Genomic DNA, 13631 nt, shown 5'->3' on the forward strand with positions numbered 1-13631 from the left:
GGGGATGCGTATGCTCTTCATTTGAAACTTCATTCCACCAGGAAATATTCTACCTCAATAAAGAGACAATAGTGCAAATGTTTCATAAAAAGAAAAGAAAAGCTACATCTATGAAGCCAGAGAGGCCATGTTTCTCTACTAGGAGAACCAAGCAGTTATTCTTCCAAGTGCAGAACCAAACATGGATTTGTTCCCCTCATGTTCCCCCATTCCTCAGAACGGAGAGAGATTCGCGGTATAGCCATGTCTGTGTGGAGGTACTTTCCAGAAGTAGCCCAATTCTCACTTTTTTCATCATGGAGAGATTCAGACTGGGGGGAAAGGATACCACTCTGAGTAGCTGTGGCAACCCAAGAGATGCCACTGCAGAAATGACAGATACTCGCCAGCTGCCATAGGCTGGTTCAGGACTTTCTGTTCTCACAGCTGCAAGATCAGATGTGAAGGCTCCCGGCCCACAGCTGCTGCCTATGTGGGGAGGCCATGCCCAAACCCCTCAATACCTGCTTCGCTCTGCTTTGACAATGGGTATGGAAGAACTAAGTGGAACAAGCTAAAATAAGGGATTCGGTTTCTTATGGCAAATCTATACTAGTCCTGTGGTTGGCAATTTTGTTGATGTGTTTGAGTTAATTGAAAGCAGTTCAGCTCCTTTCTCTTTGGATAATCTCTTTGTCTGGCTCTTCAGTAAAAAAAAAAAAAAAAAAAAAAAAAAAAGCTACAGGCTGATTTACCTCAATGGAAGACTTCCCTTATATTTCTGGTTTTTAAGATGTAACACTATAGTAATTGGTTTGGTTTGGCTTGTTTGTTTGTTTGTTTGTTTGTTTTTCAGAGCCAGCAAAAGACCCTGCAGCTAATCCATCCACCAAAAAAGCAGTAACACCAGGTAAAGGAGTAAAATGTTCACTTTCAGGGTATTTCTTGTATTCTTGAACCAGTTTATTGCATCATAGCACCATCTGCTGGATTATACAAAAGCCACTGTTTGAAGGGTGTTTAGTGGTGGTGATTTTTTGTTTGTTTGTTTTGTTTGTTTTTGCCTTTGTTTGTGATAATCTGTAGGTCAATTATTTGCTAAGAACAATTGAATTTTGCAGAATTTTGATAATCTCTAAAATTATCGCTGCTTCTTGTCCTCTCATAGCAGCTGTAAGGTGGCATTTTGGGTCATTCTGAAAATTCGGGTTCTTCAGAGTGCTGGTCCCACAGCAGGTTTTACAAAACTGGAATTCTAAGAAAATGAGCTTAAATATGCACTGAAAAGACAGGCAAATATTTTTAAACAAAGTAATAGCACAAATTCATATCAAATTCAAAATGGATTGTAAAAAGTACCACCTTTTATGGATTTCTGTTCTGTTCTGCTTCACAGTCATCTTAAAAAAATTCACATAGTAGATCTGCTAAATTTAATGATACTGAGTCTAATGAATAACAATCTACATATTCAGAACTTTCATTGTTTTACCAGGTTTAAAATTAACTATTAAAAAGCAGAAAGGATTCATAAGTGAAAATGTGATAGCTATAAAACCGTAATATTCTTTTAACCTAAAGTAGGACAGCTGACGTTGCAACAGGTTCAGCCAATGTTACAACAAGTTCTGTGTTGCTGAGCTGTTCCTGGTATTGGCATCACAGAAGTGCACTGTATGGGCACTGTCCCCATGGACAGCCCACTCTCCCTGTTTCTTGCCTCCAGCTGCTTCCATTGCATGTGGCTATATAAATCTATGTGGATATGTGGTGTCTTCTTTTTTTTTTTTTTTTTTTTTTTTTGACTATTCTCTAGCTGTCTTTCTCTGGTTCAGACCTTTTTCAGTGATCTACCTCACAGATCACTTCCACTGAATAAGGGAATAACAACTTGCATCAGCAGGAGAGACTGGGAACTGGCCAAGGGTCAATGCCAGCCAGTAACATCTTAAATTGCCTCTACCACAAAGGGACTTGCAGCCTTGAATTGCAGTCGATATAGGTAAGCATAGGGCATAATATACAGCAGTTAACTGTGAAGCTGACCTAAGAAGTGCCATTTCCCCACAGATGCTCCCAGTGTCTGCTTTCTGTGTTTGTTTGACACCGTGTTCAGTTGTGCTAACACAACTGGGAGAATAGTGTAAACCACACCATTGCTGTGGGCTGGAATTAAAAAATATCCTAGAAATGTGTGTGTGTGGCAGGGTGTTCAGTCTGCATCACTTCACTAAATTTGGATTAACAAACTTTTATATCCGTGTACATGATAATTTCTTAAAACATTTTTGTTGCCAAAGTGTGTTGTATAGCTAGACCCTTAGATATCCTGACACTACACTGCAGAAATCATTATGTTAGAACCATATGCTCATAATTAATTTATTCCACCTGCTTGCCTCCAATGTTTGTGTTCATTTTTGAAAAATATTCCAATGAGTCTGTTTGTTGGCAAGAACGGCGATGACAGTAATGTACTTAAGATAAAGAAAGAAGAAAAACTGGTATGGCTTTTATGGAAAAATAAAATGGGTTTGTCTGTTCCAACACATTTCTAAATATCTAGTTTGCCTTAAAAATGGTAAAGAGCAGTAGATTATTGACTTCTAGTTTATGCGTCCCCTCATCAAATACCACTGTTCTCTGAAAATTAATTTACCTCCAGAATAACTCACCATAGCGAAATATTAAATATGCTTGTTTGGCAACAACATAGCTAGACTGCTGCCTATTAGTACAGTAAATTAAATACATTATCCAATTTCATATTTCATTTTCTTCCACATATCTTATTACATCGCAACCTGTACCCTAGAATGCCTAAAGCTGAAGGTTTATTCCTATTAACAGACTGAACAGACTGAGAGCACAGCTGGTCATCTTCCACTGCTTCTACGCCACATATGTTCTTGGTCTTAAAGTCACTGGTAAAGAAATCCCTGCCTAATACATAATGAACTATTTTTATCTCCATATGGTTATATGGAGAAAGCAGAGAAAATTACTGTAGAATTTTGTAGTCTATGAAAGCTTCTGAGTCTGGAAACTGGTGGCTGCTATAGGAAACCAACCTTAATGAATATCTATTACCAGATTTTCAAAGTGCATATTTTCAGATGTACTTTTGTCTAACTGGAAAAATTTCCTCTCTGATGCCCGTCTGAAGATGAAGACCAAAGCATTTGTCTTTAAAGAGAAGTGTAATAGTTTCACAGCTATATGCAAGTTCTGAAGGGAGAAAGACGTGTTGAAGAGGTGTTGAAGATTTTTCATGATGCCAGCCTTCTCCAGTTACTATCTTTTGATATCCCTATCCAAACCCCCTGCTGCTCTTTGCTCTCACCATGGTTTGTCACCTCCCCAGCTGTGCTGGCGGGACAAGTCTGAGAGTGACCCCACCTTACAAAACACCTGTCTAGCATTCCTCCCTTGAGGAAGGGCACAGGTTTCTTTCCCAGGATTTCTTAGACCATCCCATGTGCACTGGGCCGATCTCTGAAGGCCAGGCAGCTCCCAAGCTTCTCAGAGTCTGACATGTAAGTGCTGAGCACCTGCCACATCCCACTGGTGGGCAGTTTTGATCCTCTGGTGAAAGTGGAAAGAGCTCCCACACTGTGCTGCATGTCTCCCCCCTGCAGTTGTCACTAACACATGGCCAGGTGAATGGTCCAGGTGTCAGCAGTGGCTCACAGGTGCATGGCAGCCTGATGGATCTGCTTTGGCACCAAGAGGAAAGCAAGTACAGGAAAGTGCCAAGCAGGGAACAGAGTGTGTGAAACAGGCTCAGACCATGCAGGAAGCTTTTTTGGTATGAGAGGTGTTTGGGTTCCCCAGCAGGCATGGAGCATCAAAGCCACCAAGCCCCACATACTCCCTTAGCTAGGGTGAGGGCTAGGATCAGCTCATCTGTGAGTGCCTTCACTGGAACCACCAAATGTTACTCAACTTCATGTGCGTTCTCTAAGCACTGGTGACAGTGCTTTTCCCTCATGATTTTCTTGATTTAAAAATCACACTCAATTCTTTTCAACACTGTAAAAAATTAAATCCTAATTGCAGCTCAGAATTTCCCTGGAACGGTCTTGCAATTTTTAATTTAATGTTATAGTATAATTAACAGATTTTGTAGTGTCACTTAACTGTCTAATTGCTGATTTTTAGTGCCTAATTTTTCCCATCTTCCTCTCCACACACAATAAATTAAAAAAAAAAAAAAATTCATTAATTACTCCCTTTGGGTTCATAATAGAAACACTTTTTGACCATCACTTCCACCTGAAAATCAATGAAATGTATTTTGGACTCAGAATAAAATAAGTATGACAGATGAAAGGTCTATTTCAACTGCTCAGATGTCAGCTGCATCCAATCTCTCAAACCTACTTTGTCAGTTGTACTAGAATTATTATTATTTTATTATGTCTCTTATTTTTTTTTTTTTCACTGGTAAGAAGGAGTTAGGAAAAAAAAATATATATATAGGATTCCTTGTGAATTCCAGAAGAGTTTTCTTTTTGGTCCAGGTTAGCATAATTCTTCCTCTCTCCCACCTTAACTTTTGGGGTATTTAAATATTATATCTTCTCTCAGTTATTCGGTTTCTATCTGGTTTTAAAGGTAGAGTTACAGGCTTGGGTGTCTTTTCACATGAGGTAGAAATTATCTTCTCCCCAGTCCTCAGTAACCTGCAGAAATTGGGGCTTGATCCTCACCTATTTGTCCCAATGAGTCTCCAGTGGCATTAGCGAAGCCCAGCAGCTGACTCTTCTCCTGGTCTGCCAGGAATTCATTATACCCCCAGCAGCTAATACCTTGCTGTTATTGTGGTCCGTCACTCAACATTTTCTCAATATCCACAGAAATCTGTTAGGTGGATGTAGATAAATAACTTAAATCATTTTAGCCTACTAACATTTTCATCCCAACTCAAGCCTAAGAAGCTATTGCAGACTAAAAGGTCTTATATTGCCCTCTGGATCGTGTAAGCTGGATCATTATCCAACTCTTAATGGGAATGGAAAAGTGAATTCTTGACATATGCCGCAATAAGGGAAGAATTTTCCAGTGTTAAAAGATTTCACTTTAATACTTTGTATTCTTCATATACAGGGTTTATTTAAGTGGAGCATGAAATAGCTTATCTTACACTAAGCTTTCTAATCTGAAATCCAGTTTTTATCCTCTAGTTTTTAAAAACTTCTTGATCTAGAAAACAGGATATTTTTGCTAGTTTTGCTAGAATGATGAGATGCCCAATCTCATAGCCTGGCTGTTGCATTTGTACATTCCTTACAATATACTGCATTCATTATCATATAGTGTTAAAATAATTTCCTATACTTCTGTTCACACGAGAGTTAACAATGAATACGTGTGTACTATAATAATAATAATAATAATAATAAACTTGTTTCTTTCGCTATTACCAGATATTAAATGTTACAGTCTAGTTTTTGCAATGCTTCAAGGTACTGTTGTATTACTAAAACTAAAATGGCATTACTTTAAGAGCAAGGCAGGGGGAGCAAGTTAACTACAAAACAAGAAGTGGCTTGGTTCTTTAATACACGAAAGTTAACAATGGTTAGAAGAGTCAAAATAAAATGCCATTTAAAAACAATTGAGAGGTAAAAGGATTAAGTGACCACTGTTTATGGAAAAGAGCATTTTAAGGTGTTTTGTTCTGTGGCTGGCAAGATTTAATAGCCCTGAAGTTGTTTCATGATTAATTGCTCTCTCAGCAAGAATTGGGCCCAATTTCAAAGCATCTAGTATGTCTTTCAATCTCTTCTGAGTCAACAAAGCATTTAAGTACATGCTAAAGCTGTGTTGAATCCAGACTGTCGCATACACTGTATATGATTACCTTCTCAGACGTTTGTCTTTAGGAAGTGGTACCACCTTTGCTTTGCTAGGAAGGGAATAAATGGGCCTCATCTTGCCCACTGGGGCCATTATGAAAATTACTTACTTTACAAAGGAGCAGGAGTGAAGTCAAAAGAGGTGATGTGGACTCAAGTTTTCTGTACCATATGTGATTGTATTACATATAGATTTTAAAATATTCTTGAATGTAATAGTGCTGTGTTTCTAGTGATACAAGTAGACAGAAAGTAGAAACACAATATACTCCACTGTGATGTTTCTTAGGTATGATTTTTCTCATGTCATACAGGTCTGCATCAACTACAGACTTGAATGTTTCTGTATTAAAAAGTTGCCACCTAGTATCAAAAGTACAAAGCAATCTACTATCAATCTGCAGTACTGCTTTATTCTGCAGAGTGACACAAATAATCTGATGTTTTCTCTCGTTTAACAGCTGATTGGAGTGCACAAGTTTGGAGATTTACATATTTCAAAAATAGTGGTTGCTGATTTTATTTCATGTGTGTGCTAGACTGATCTCAGAGTTTTATCAACTGTCAGATCTACACACTTCTCCTAACACCTTCTGTTGATGTCCTCCTACATAGAATATCCTGAGTTGGAAGGGACCCACAAGGATCATCAATGACACTGTCTCTTTAGATATCTTCTTTAGAAGTTGCATGTCCTAGTTACAAAAATATTTAGCCACATGCATGACCTTTGACTCATACTTTGAGAGCAAATACACCAAAGCTTTTGCTCACTGCTTCCTTCTACCCTTTTCTTTTGAGACAGTTGACATCAGTCTCCAGCTCTGAGTCAGGCACTACTGTTACAGCTCCTGTTCAAAATTCATTAACTCTGAATTACATTTATTCCTTTAGGATTTTGATGTGTTAATTTTTAGGATCTACCTGTTTCGTTAATGAATTAACTAATCTAATCTACATATTGTTTGCCTAATGACATGCAAAATCTTAAACTAGAATTTCCTTCAAAGGTTTTTTTTTCTCTTCTGAAATATTCTCATATTTTCAGTGGGTTACAGAGCTTGAAGCAGAAGTAATTCCCTTATTCCCTTGTCACAAGAAGATGCAGTATGAGTTATGACCACCATCCCTGGGTATAGTTTTGTCATAAATCAATTACAGTCATTTGACTTTTTTTTTTTTAACCTCAAAATGAGAGAAGATTGGGAAAAACTGAATTAGTTCCATCTTGATGTAGTCTGAGAGCATGGGTACACCTGCTGCAGCTGATCCAATACTCTGTAACTTTTTGTGTTGCCTGTTGCTCCCCTTTGAGAAGTTCCACCTAGAATAACAATAGAGATGCCTCCCTAGAAGCGCTCCTGGTTCAAACAGATGTAGTTCAACACAGGATTTCTCTAAATCCAATACAGTTTCCCTCTAGTTATTCAGAATTGACTGGAAATATTTATGTCTGAGCAGCTTAGTCATCTTAGTCCTCAAAAGGTTCAAAGTATCCCTCAGATCTCTATTTAAATGAAATACAGTTCAAGGTTTATCATAAGATCCTCTGGCAGACACTAACTCTATGTCTGTGCTTAAAGAATCACATCATGTTTTTAATTTACTTTTTTGCCTGGGTGCCCATGCCAGAACTCTTGAGACTAGTGAAGTTAATTTGTTCCTAAATCAAGTAGTGCTACTGATGGGCATTTAGAACTGATCTCTTCACAGGGGCTCTGTTCATAACATACAAGCATTCCAGAAAATGAGTGCTATTTTTGGGTGACACACCAGTTCTGAACATAGGCAGTTTCCTAGTCAGAATTGTAGGATTAGCCTAATTTTCTTTTTAAGGATTGTGAATCAGAAAGAGTTTTATTCCAATGGGAAATTAGGCACTGTGGTCTATGAATACATCCAGACTGTGTACTAGTTATGCTAATTCTGGCAGGAAACTACAAGACCCACACCTTCCCCTTGCCACATGACAAAAATGATGCGTGTTTTCCTAGGAGTGATCAAATATATTCTACATTTACATAAGTGTGCACTTCAAATGTGCTGACTTAAGCAACCAATTTCTTTGCATGTGATTTCCATCCCCAGGGAATGTTTTTCCTTCAACTGAGAGATTTGCCAGGTTGTCAGGACAGACATCGGAAATCTGCATTCTTTCCACATCTTTCTTATGATGTGGATTCCTCTTGATTATCCTAACTTTTGCAGAAACTAACAAAGCATTTTAGACTCTGAAGAGGTAAAGTATCCATCTCCCTTCTGAGAGACATCTTCATCTTTAGGCTTCAGTACTGAAGCCTTGTGGAATTAAAATGTTTTTGTTTTGTTTTGTTTTGCTTTGTTTGTTTTTTTCTGGATTAATAAACTGGATATTCTAAAAGAATAGAATGATAGGCTCTCTTCTGACTTAAGCGTGGGAGGACAGATCTCCTCAGTTTCAAAGAAGGATCTGAAAACTGAGAATGATCCACCTTCTGAATGACCCCATCTCCTAAGAATCCTAGGGGCAGTACTCAGTGCATTTTGATCATCTTTTTTTCCTTTTCTTTTTTCTTTTTTTTTTTCATCTAGCTTGCTGATGAATAAGAAAAGGTTCTTGAGACTTGAATGAATGTTTCTAGCCATCTTTATTCAAATATGACCACATAACACAGAGGATCCTATACTACTACTGTTATTCTAACTTCAAGATTTTTTGTTTGTTTGTTTGTATACACCTTTCTAGAAAAACGCAGTTTGTTGACTACTTTAGAACATAGAGGGGTTTTGCCTAAAACACCAAGGTATAACCAGCTGAGCCTCTTCTCCATGACAACTTTGACAGCAAAACTGTTGTATGGTGATGTGGAAGGATCTTGAAAGCATCTAACTTGCTTTTGATGAGGACTGACCAAATCAGCCCAAATTTAAGGACTTTGGTCAACCTGATGATGTCTATCCTAATACTAGCTTCCTCACTGAGCTTCAGTCAGTTCACTATCTTTATCAAACAAAATGTATGGTGGCAGTGGATTTGACAGTGATGAAGTCAGAGAAGCAGCAGTCAAATTCAGGAAAATGAGTATTTCTGGGGAGCAACTTGAAAAATCTGGTTCAATACAAAACTTTCTCATGTGGATTATCTCAGGTCGAATAACATGACCCAGCTCATGTTGCAACCTTTCCCTTCAACAGAGGAGACTAAAGGGACCTTTTCTGTGTCTGGCTGCTTATGTTCTCAATATTCTAAGAAAGAATATCTTGGAGAGCTTTAGCACTCCAACTCAGTTGGTTTTAATTAACCAACATTATAAAAATCTAAGAGGGGAAATGACAGGCACATAACCTATAAAACCAAGATTACAAGACTGTAAGACAAGGCTATCTTCCTACTCTCTAAGGATTTAGGTATTCAAGACACTGCCTAGAATATGACAACAGCAGTCTTTAACTAGATTCATCAAAATAATTGTGGCAAAATTAAACAAAAGCACAGAAAATGCCTTTTTCTGCGGCTACTGAGTGCAATCAAAACTGTATTGGTTATCTGACGTGGCATATACCACAGAACAACAAATCCATTTGAAATGCCATTTATTTAAATATTTTCCCAATCGGTGTATTTCCAAATTCAGTTTTTATTTTTCTGAACACTTCTTGGATATATGTGAATTAGAACATAACACAAGTGCACGCACACACACGCACACAATACTTGTGCACACAGATACACAGATTAGAATGGGATGTCAATAGTTCTCTCTTGACAGATGGCAGAAGGTCACAGTTTGTGACTGTCCATCGTGGTACTGAAGATTAAAGTGTACCACAGCAAACATGCCAACCTACATGCTTTTCAGCACTGTTGGTACTCTAGGGAAGAGTGTGGCTTGGGGAAAAGATGAGCAAAAGCAAGTTCAGGTTCTCTTCTCTCTTCCACCTGCTCCAGCAGTATCTAGGGGTGTGTCACCAAAAACACATGTATATGGCTTTAAGAGCAAGTTATACACCATTTTTCATAAAACAGAAAAAAAAATTCTTGAAAGCATCAGAGCTTATTTGATGGTGAAATATCAAAGTAAATCCAATCTCAATTCCACGCATGGCACAAATATAATTTTTTACAGAACTTTCCTGAATGAAAACATGTAAAGTCCCTCTCTTTCTCTCTCCCTCTCTCACACATGCACCCACACACACACACATCTTTATAGATAAGCACAACAAATGTCTTGGCAAATATCTAATGTGCCTACAGTTGGCAATATCCTTTCATGTGTCATACTAACTACTTGTTAGCAAATAAATAAATAATAAAAAGACATTTAAATCAAGCAATGATAATGTGAGGCAAGAAGGAAAGACAAAGAAAAGATCTAGACCTGAACTGTCCTGAAGTTTATGGCTCATGCAATGAAAGATTTCAGTTCATTCTATTAAAATACCACAGGAGGCATAACCTGAAATTTTTTATCATCTCAGATTTCCACTGAAGTTCTTGATGTCAAGTTCTATTAGTTACTATTTTTTTTTTTCCCCATGTGAAAGGATGCTATTTCAAATTGCTTCTGGAAGTAAAACTCATACAAAAGAAGCTCTATGGAATGTCCTTAACGTTTGCAGTTTAAAAAACAGGAAACAAAGCTAAATAAATAAAAAATGTTATACTTTGCAAAAATGCTTGCTGAATGTTGTTAATGTCATACTGTTCCCTGATCTCATGAGAGCTGACAGATCTTAGAATGAGAGGGAAAAATAATTGCCTCAGAATCACTAAAGTCTAATTACATTTCCTTTAGTTTCCAGGAAGCAGTCCTGAGCAAAAGCAAAACAGAAAACCCCACGAAACCAATCAAAACCTTCATTTCACAGGATGAGTCCTAAAATATCTGTATGAAATTGGATACTCTGAAGAGCACTTGCACTACACAAAACCAAAGCTGCAGCTGTTGTTATGATTAAGCTCTTTGAGTCAGACAACCCCCTGAGTCCCAAAATTCTGTCCTCTCACTTTTTCCTGTTTCCTTGGCCTATAATAGGATTGCCACCCAAGCTAGGATGCCATCATAAAAAATATAAGATTTATCTAGGTAATAAACTATTTAAAGCCAACCCACTCTTTATCTCTACCACTTACCCTTATTGCTGGGAGAATCACATTTCTGGCTCATTGCTTGGACCACATCAACCTGCTGCATGACCATCTCCACTGAATCTCATGTCATATATACAGTGTGATTGTAAATCATCAATGATAGTCTATATTATGTACATTATATACTAAACACATTAAAATGTTCTTTATATAACTATGCTAAAGCTGGGTCCCTGATTTCAGAAAACTAACCTTTGTGCTTTAAAGTGCAGACAAAATTGCTTACGAAATTGTCATGAAATTCCATCAACATTTTTGGTTAAATGGTAAAAATGAAAATCCTTTGTCGTTTGTTTGTTTGTTTGTTTTACAGAGCTCAAAACAAAACTATTCAGAAGCTACATTGTGCTTTAATATATATATAAGCTGTCTCTTCGGATAGATTTTAAAACAGAAAATAAATGAATATTTCATTCCAGAGAGAACTACATGGTTTGCTTGATACAAACTTACTAGGAGTAGGAGTATGGAGTAATGACAAATTTTGTTTAAAAACTTAGCAGCTGTAGTTTTTTCATATTTTGGGTCATCATGCTTTTTCAAATATCAATTATTTTCATAGATCTGTGTAGTATTTCTTTTAGATATACACTGCATTTTGTATTAATACTGCTTATAAAATAATATTGAATGTGGATACTATTCATATTAATATGTTATTGGTCAACATATTTCATTTTCTACTGAGAAAATTTATCCCTTTTTGCTTACTCAGTTCAAGAATAAATCAAATTTAAGGACAGGTTTGATTTTAGTGAGGGTACAGCATACAGAATCACTTTGAATATGGAACTTTATATCTTGATTGTAGACTTCAAGCTGTTAAGGTACTAATATTCCTCAACTTTATACTAGAGCATTTATACAACTATTTTTCATAATAAACATGGAGAAAATATAGTCATCATATAGAAGTAAGTGATGAGCATGCAAGAATGTGTGTATTTAATAGAAGCTGCTGTTAATCTTTTTATCTGTCGGCTCAAATGTTCTTAAATTTAGGTAATGTCCCTGTGTACATCAAACTGGCACACTGGAGCTTTTACACATACTGTTTAAAAGCATGTGCAGATATCATCTTCAGATTTCAAAAGCTGATCTATTATTTTTGATATTATGAACATTGCCCATGCCTGGTAGATGTTGTTGAGTTTCTGAGAGACAAGCTCAACATTTCCCTCTTCCCTTTGGATGGCCGCCTACTCCTCTAAAAGGGTTCTGAAACAAATCCTGGCAAGATAGAAAGAGCTCTTACAGGAATTGCTATTAAAAATTTGTAAATCCCAGTCATGATATACCAGAGGGGTACAGGGCTTAGGTGGGCGAAGCTTTTCAGTTTCGGGCCCCAGACCCTTTAGTAATCAGCTTCTGTTGGCCACAGCTCCCTTCACATTGTGTATTCATGTAAAAGAGTCCGTACCCCCTCCCCTTATACCATGGCTGTAAAGCTGCGGCAGTTGTATGAGATGTTCTGCTTATTCTCCAGTCTCTATGACAAAAGGCAAGGAGCATGTCACGGATGTCTGCAGAGATACATATGGCTGGTTCACAGACCTCCATTTAGTCTGCCATGAAGTAAAACTGCAGATATTTTAACCTGCATTACTACTAGAGTTCCCTTTAGCACCTTATGATATGGGTTAAATCTTTTGGTGTCCGATATTAGCAGTTAACCTGATCCTGTTTCCACACTGTGAAAACCACTTGGGATAAAGTGACTTATGATAACTGTAAAGGTTTTATTTTGATGTGCAGGAAGGCAGAGAAAGGCTCACCTGAACTAACACTCCAAAGCAATGTGCCACATCCAGAATCCACTAGTAAAAGGTTTTTGAAGTTTTTTTGAGGAAATTCACGGATGATACCAAATTGGGTGGAGCTGTTGACTCCTTTGAGGGTGGGTGAGGTCTTGCAAAGGAATCTGGACAAACTAGAAAGCGGGGCAACCATTGACAATACGAAGTTTAACAAGAGCAAGTGCCAGATTCTGCACCTGGGAAGGGGCAACCCTGGTTATACGTACAAACTGGGCGATGAGACATTGGAGAGCAGCCCTGCAGAAAGGGATTTGGGGATTTTGATCAACAGCAAGCTGAACATGAACCAGCAGTGTGCCTTGGTGGCCAGGAGGGCCAACTGTATCCTGGGGTGCATCAGGCACGGCACTGCCAGATGGTCAAGGGAAGAGATTGTCCCACTCTGCTCTGGGCTGGTGCATCCTCACCTTGAGTACTGTATGTAGTTTTGGGTGCCACAGTATAAGAAAGACATAAAGCTGTTAGAGAGAGTCCAAAGGAGGGCAACAAAGAGGGTAAACGTTCTAGAGGGCAAGATATATGAGGAGCAGCTGAAGTCACTTGGTTTGTTCAGCCTGGAGGAGACTGAGGGGAGGCCTCATGGCAGCCTGCAGCTTCCTCATGAGGGGAAGTGGAGGGACTGGCACTGAGCTCTTCTCTCTGGTGACCAGCCATAGGACCTGAGGGAATGGCTTGAAGCTGCAACAGGGAAGTTTCAGACGATATCAGGAGAAGGTTCTTCACTGACAGGGAGGTCAGGCACTGGAACAGGCTCCCCAGGGAAGGGGTCGTGGCACTGAGCATGCTGGAGTTCAAGAAGTGTTTGGACAACACTCAGACACATGGTCTGACTTTCTGGGT

The 13631-nt window shown here is 38.3% G+C and overlaps 1 protein-coding gene across 15 annotated transcripts in view; it reads left to right on the plus strand.

The window, feature by feature from the left end:
• The window catches only part of TRDN (triadin), a 241357-nt gene that overhangs the window by 141397 nt on the left and 86329 nt on the right, over positions 1–13631 (plus strand). For all 15 annotated transcript variants that reach the window (XM_066994338.1, XM_066994348.1, XM_066994343.1 and 12 more), the window contains one exon: positions 836–889. In XM_066994338.1, the coding sequence (XP_066850439.1) occupies positions 836–889 (54 nt within the window). The remainder of the gene's footprint in view (positions 1–835; positions 890–13631) is intronic.

Source organism: Anser cygnoides, chromosome 3, assembly GCF_040182565.1.
Source record: "Anser cygnoides isolate HZ-2024a breed goose chromosome 3, Taihu_goose_T2T_genome, whole genome shotgun sequence".
In the NCBI taxonomy this organism is placed as follows: domain Eukaryota; kingdom Metazoa; phylum Chordata; class Aves; order Anseriformes; family Anatidae; genus Anser; species Anser cygnoides.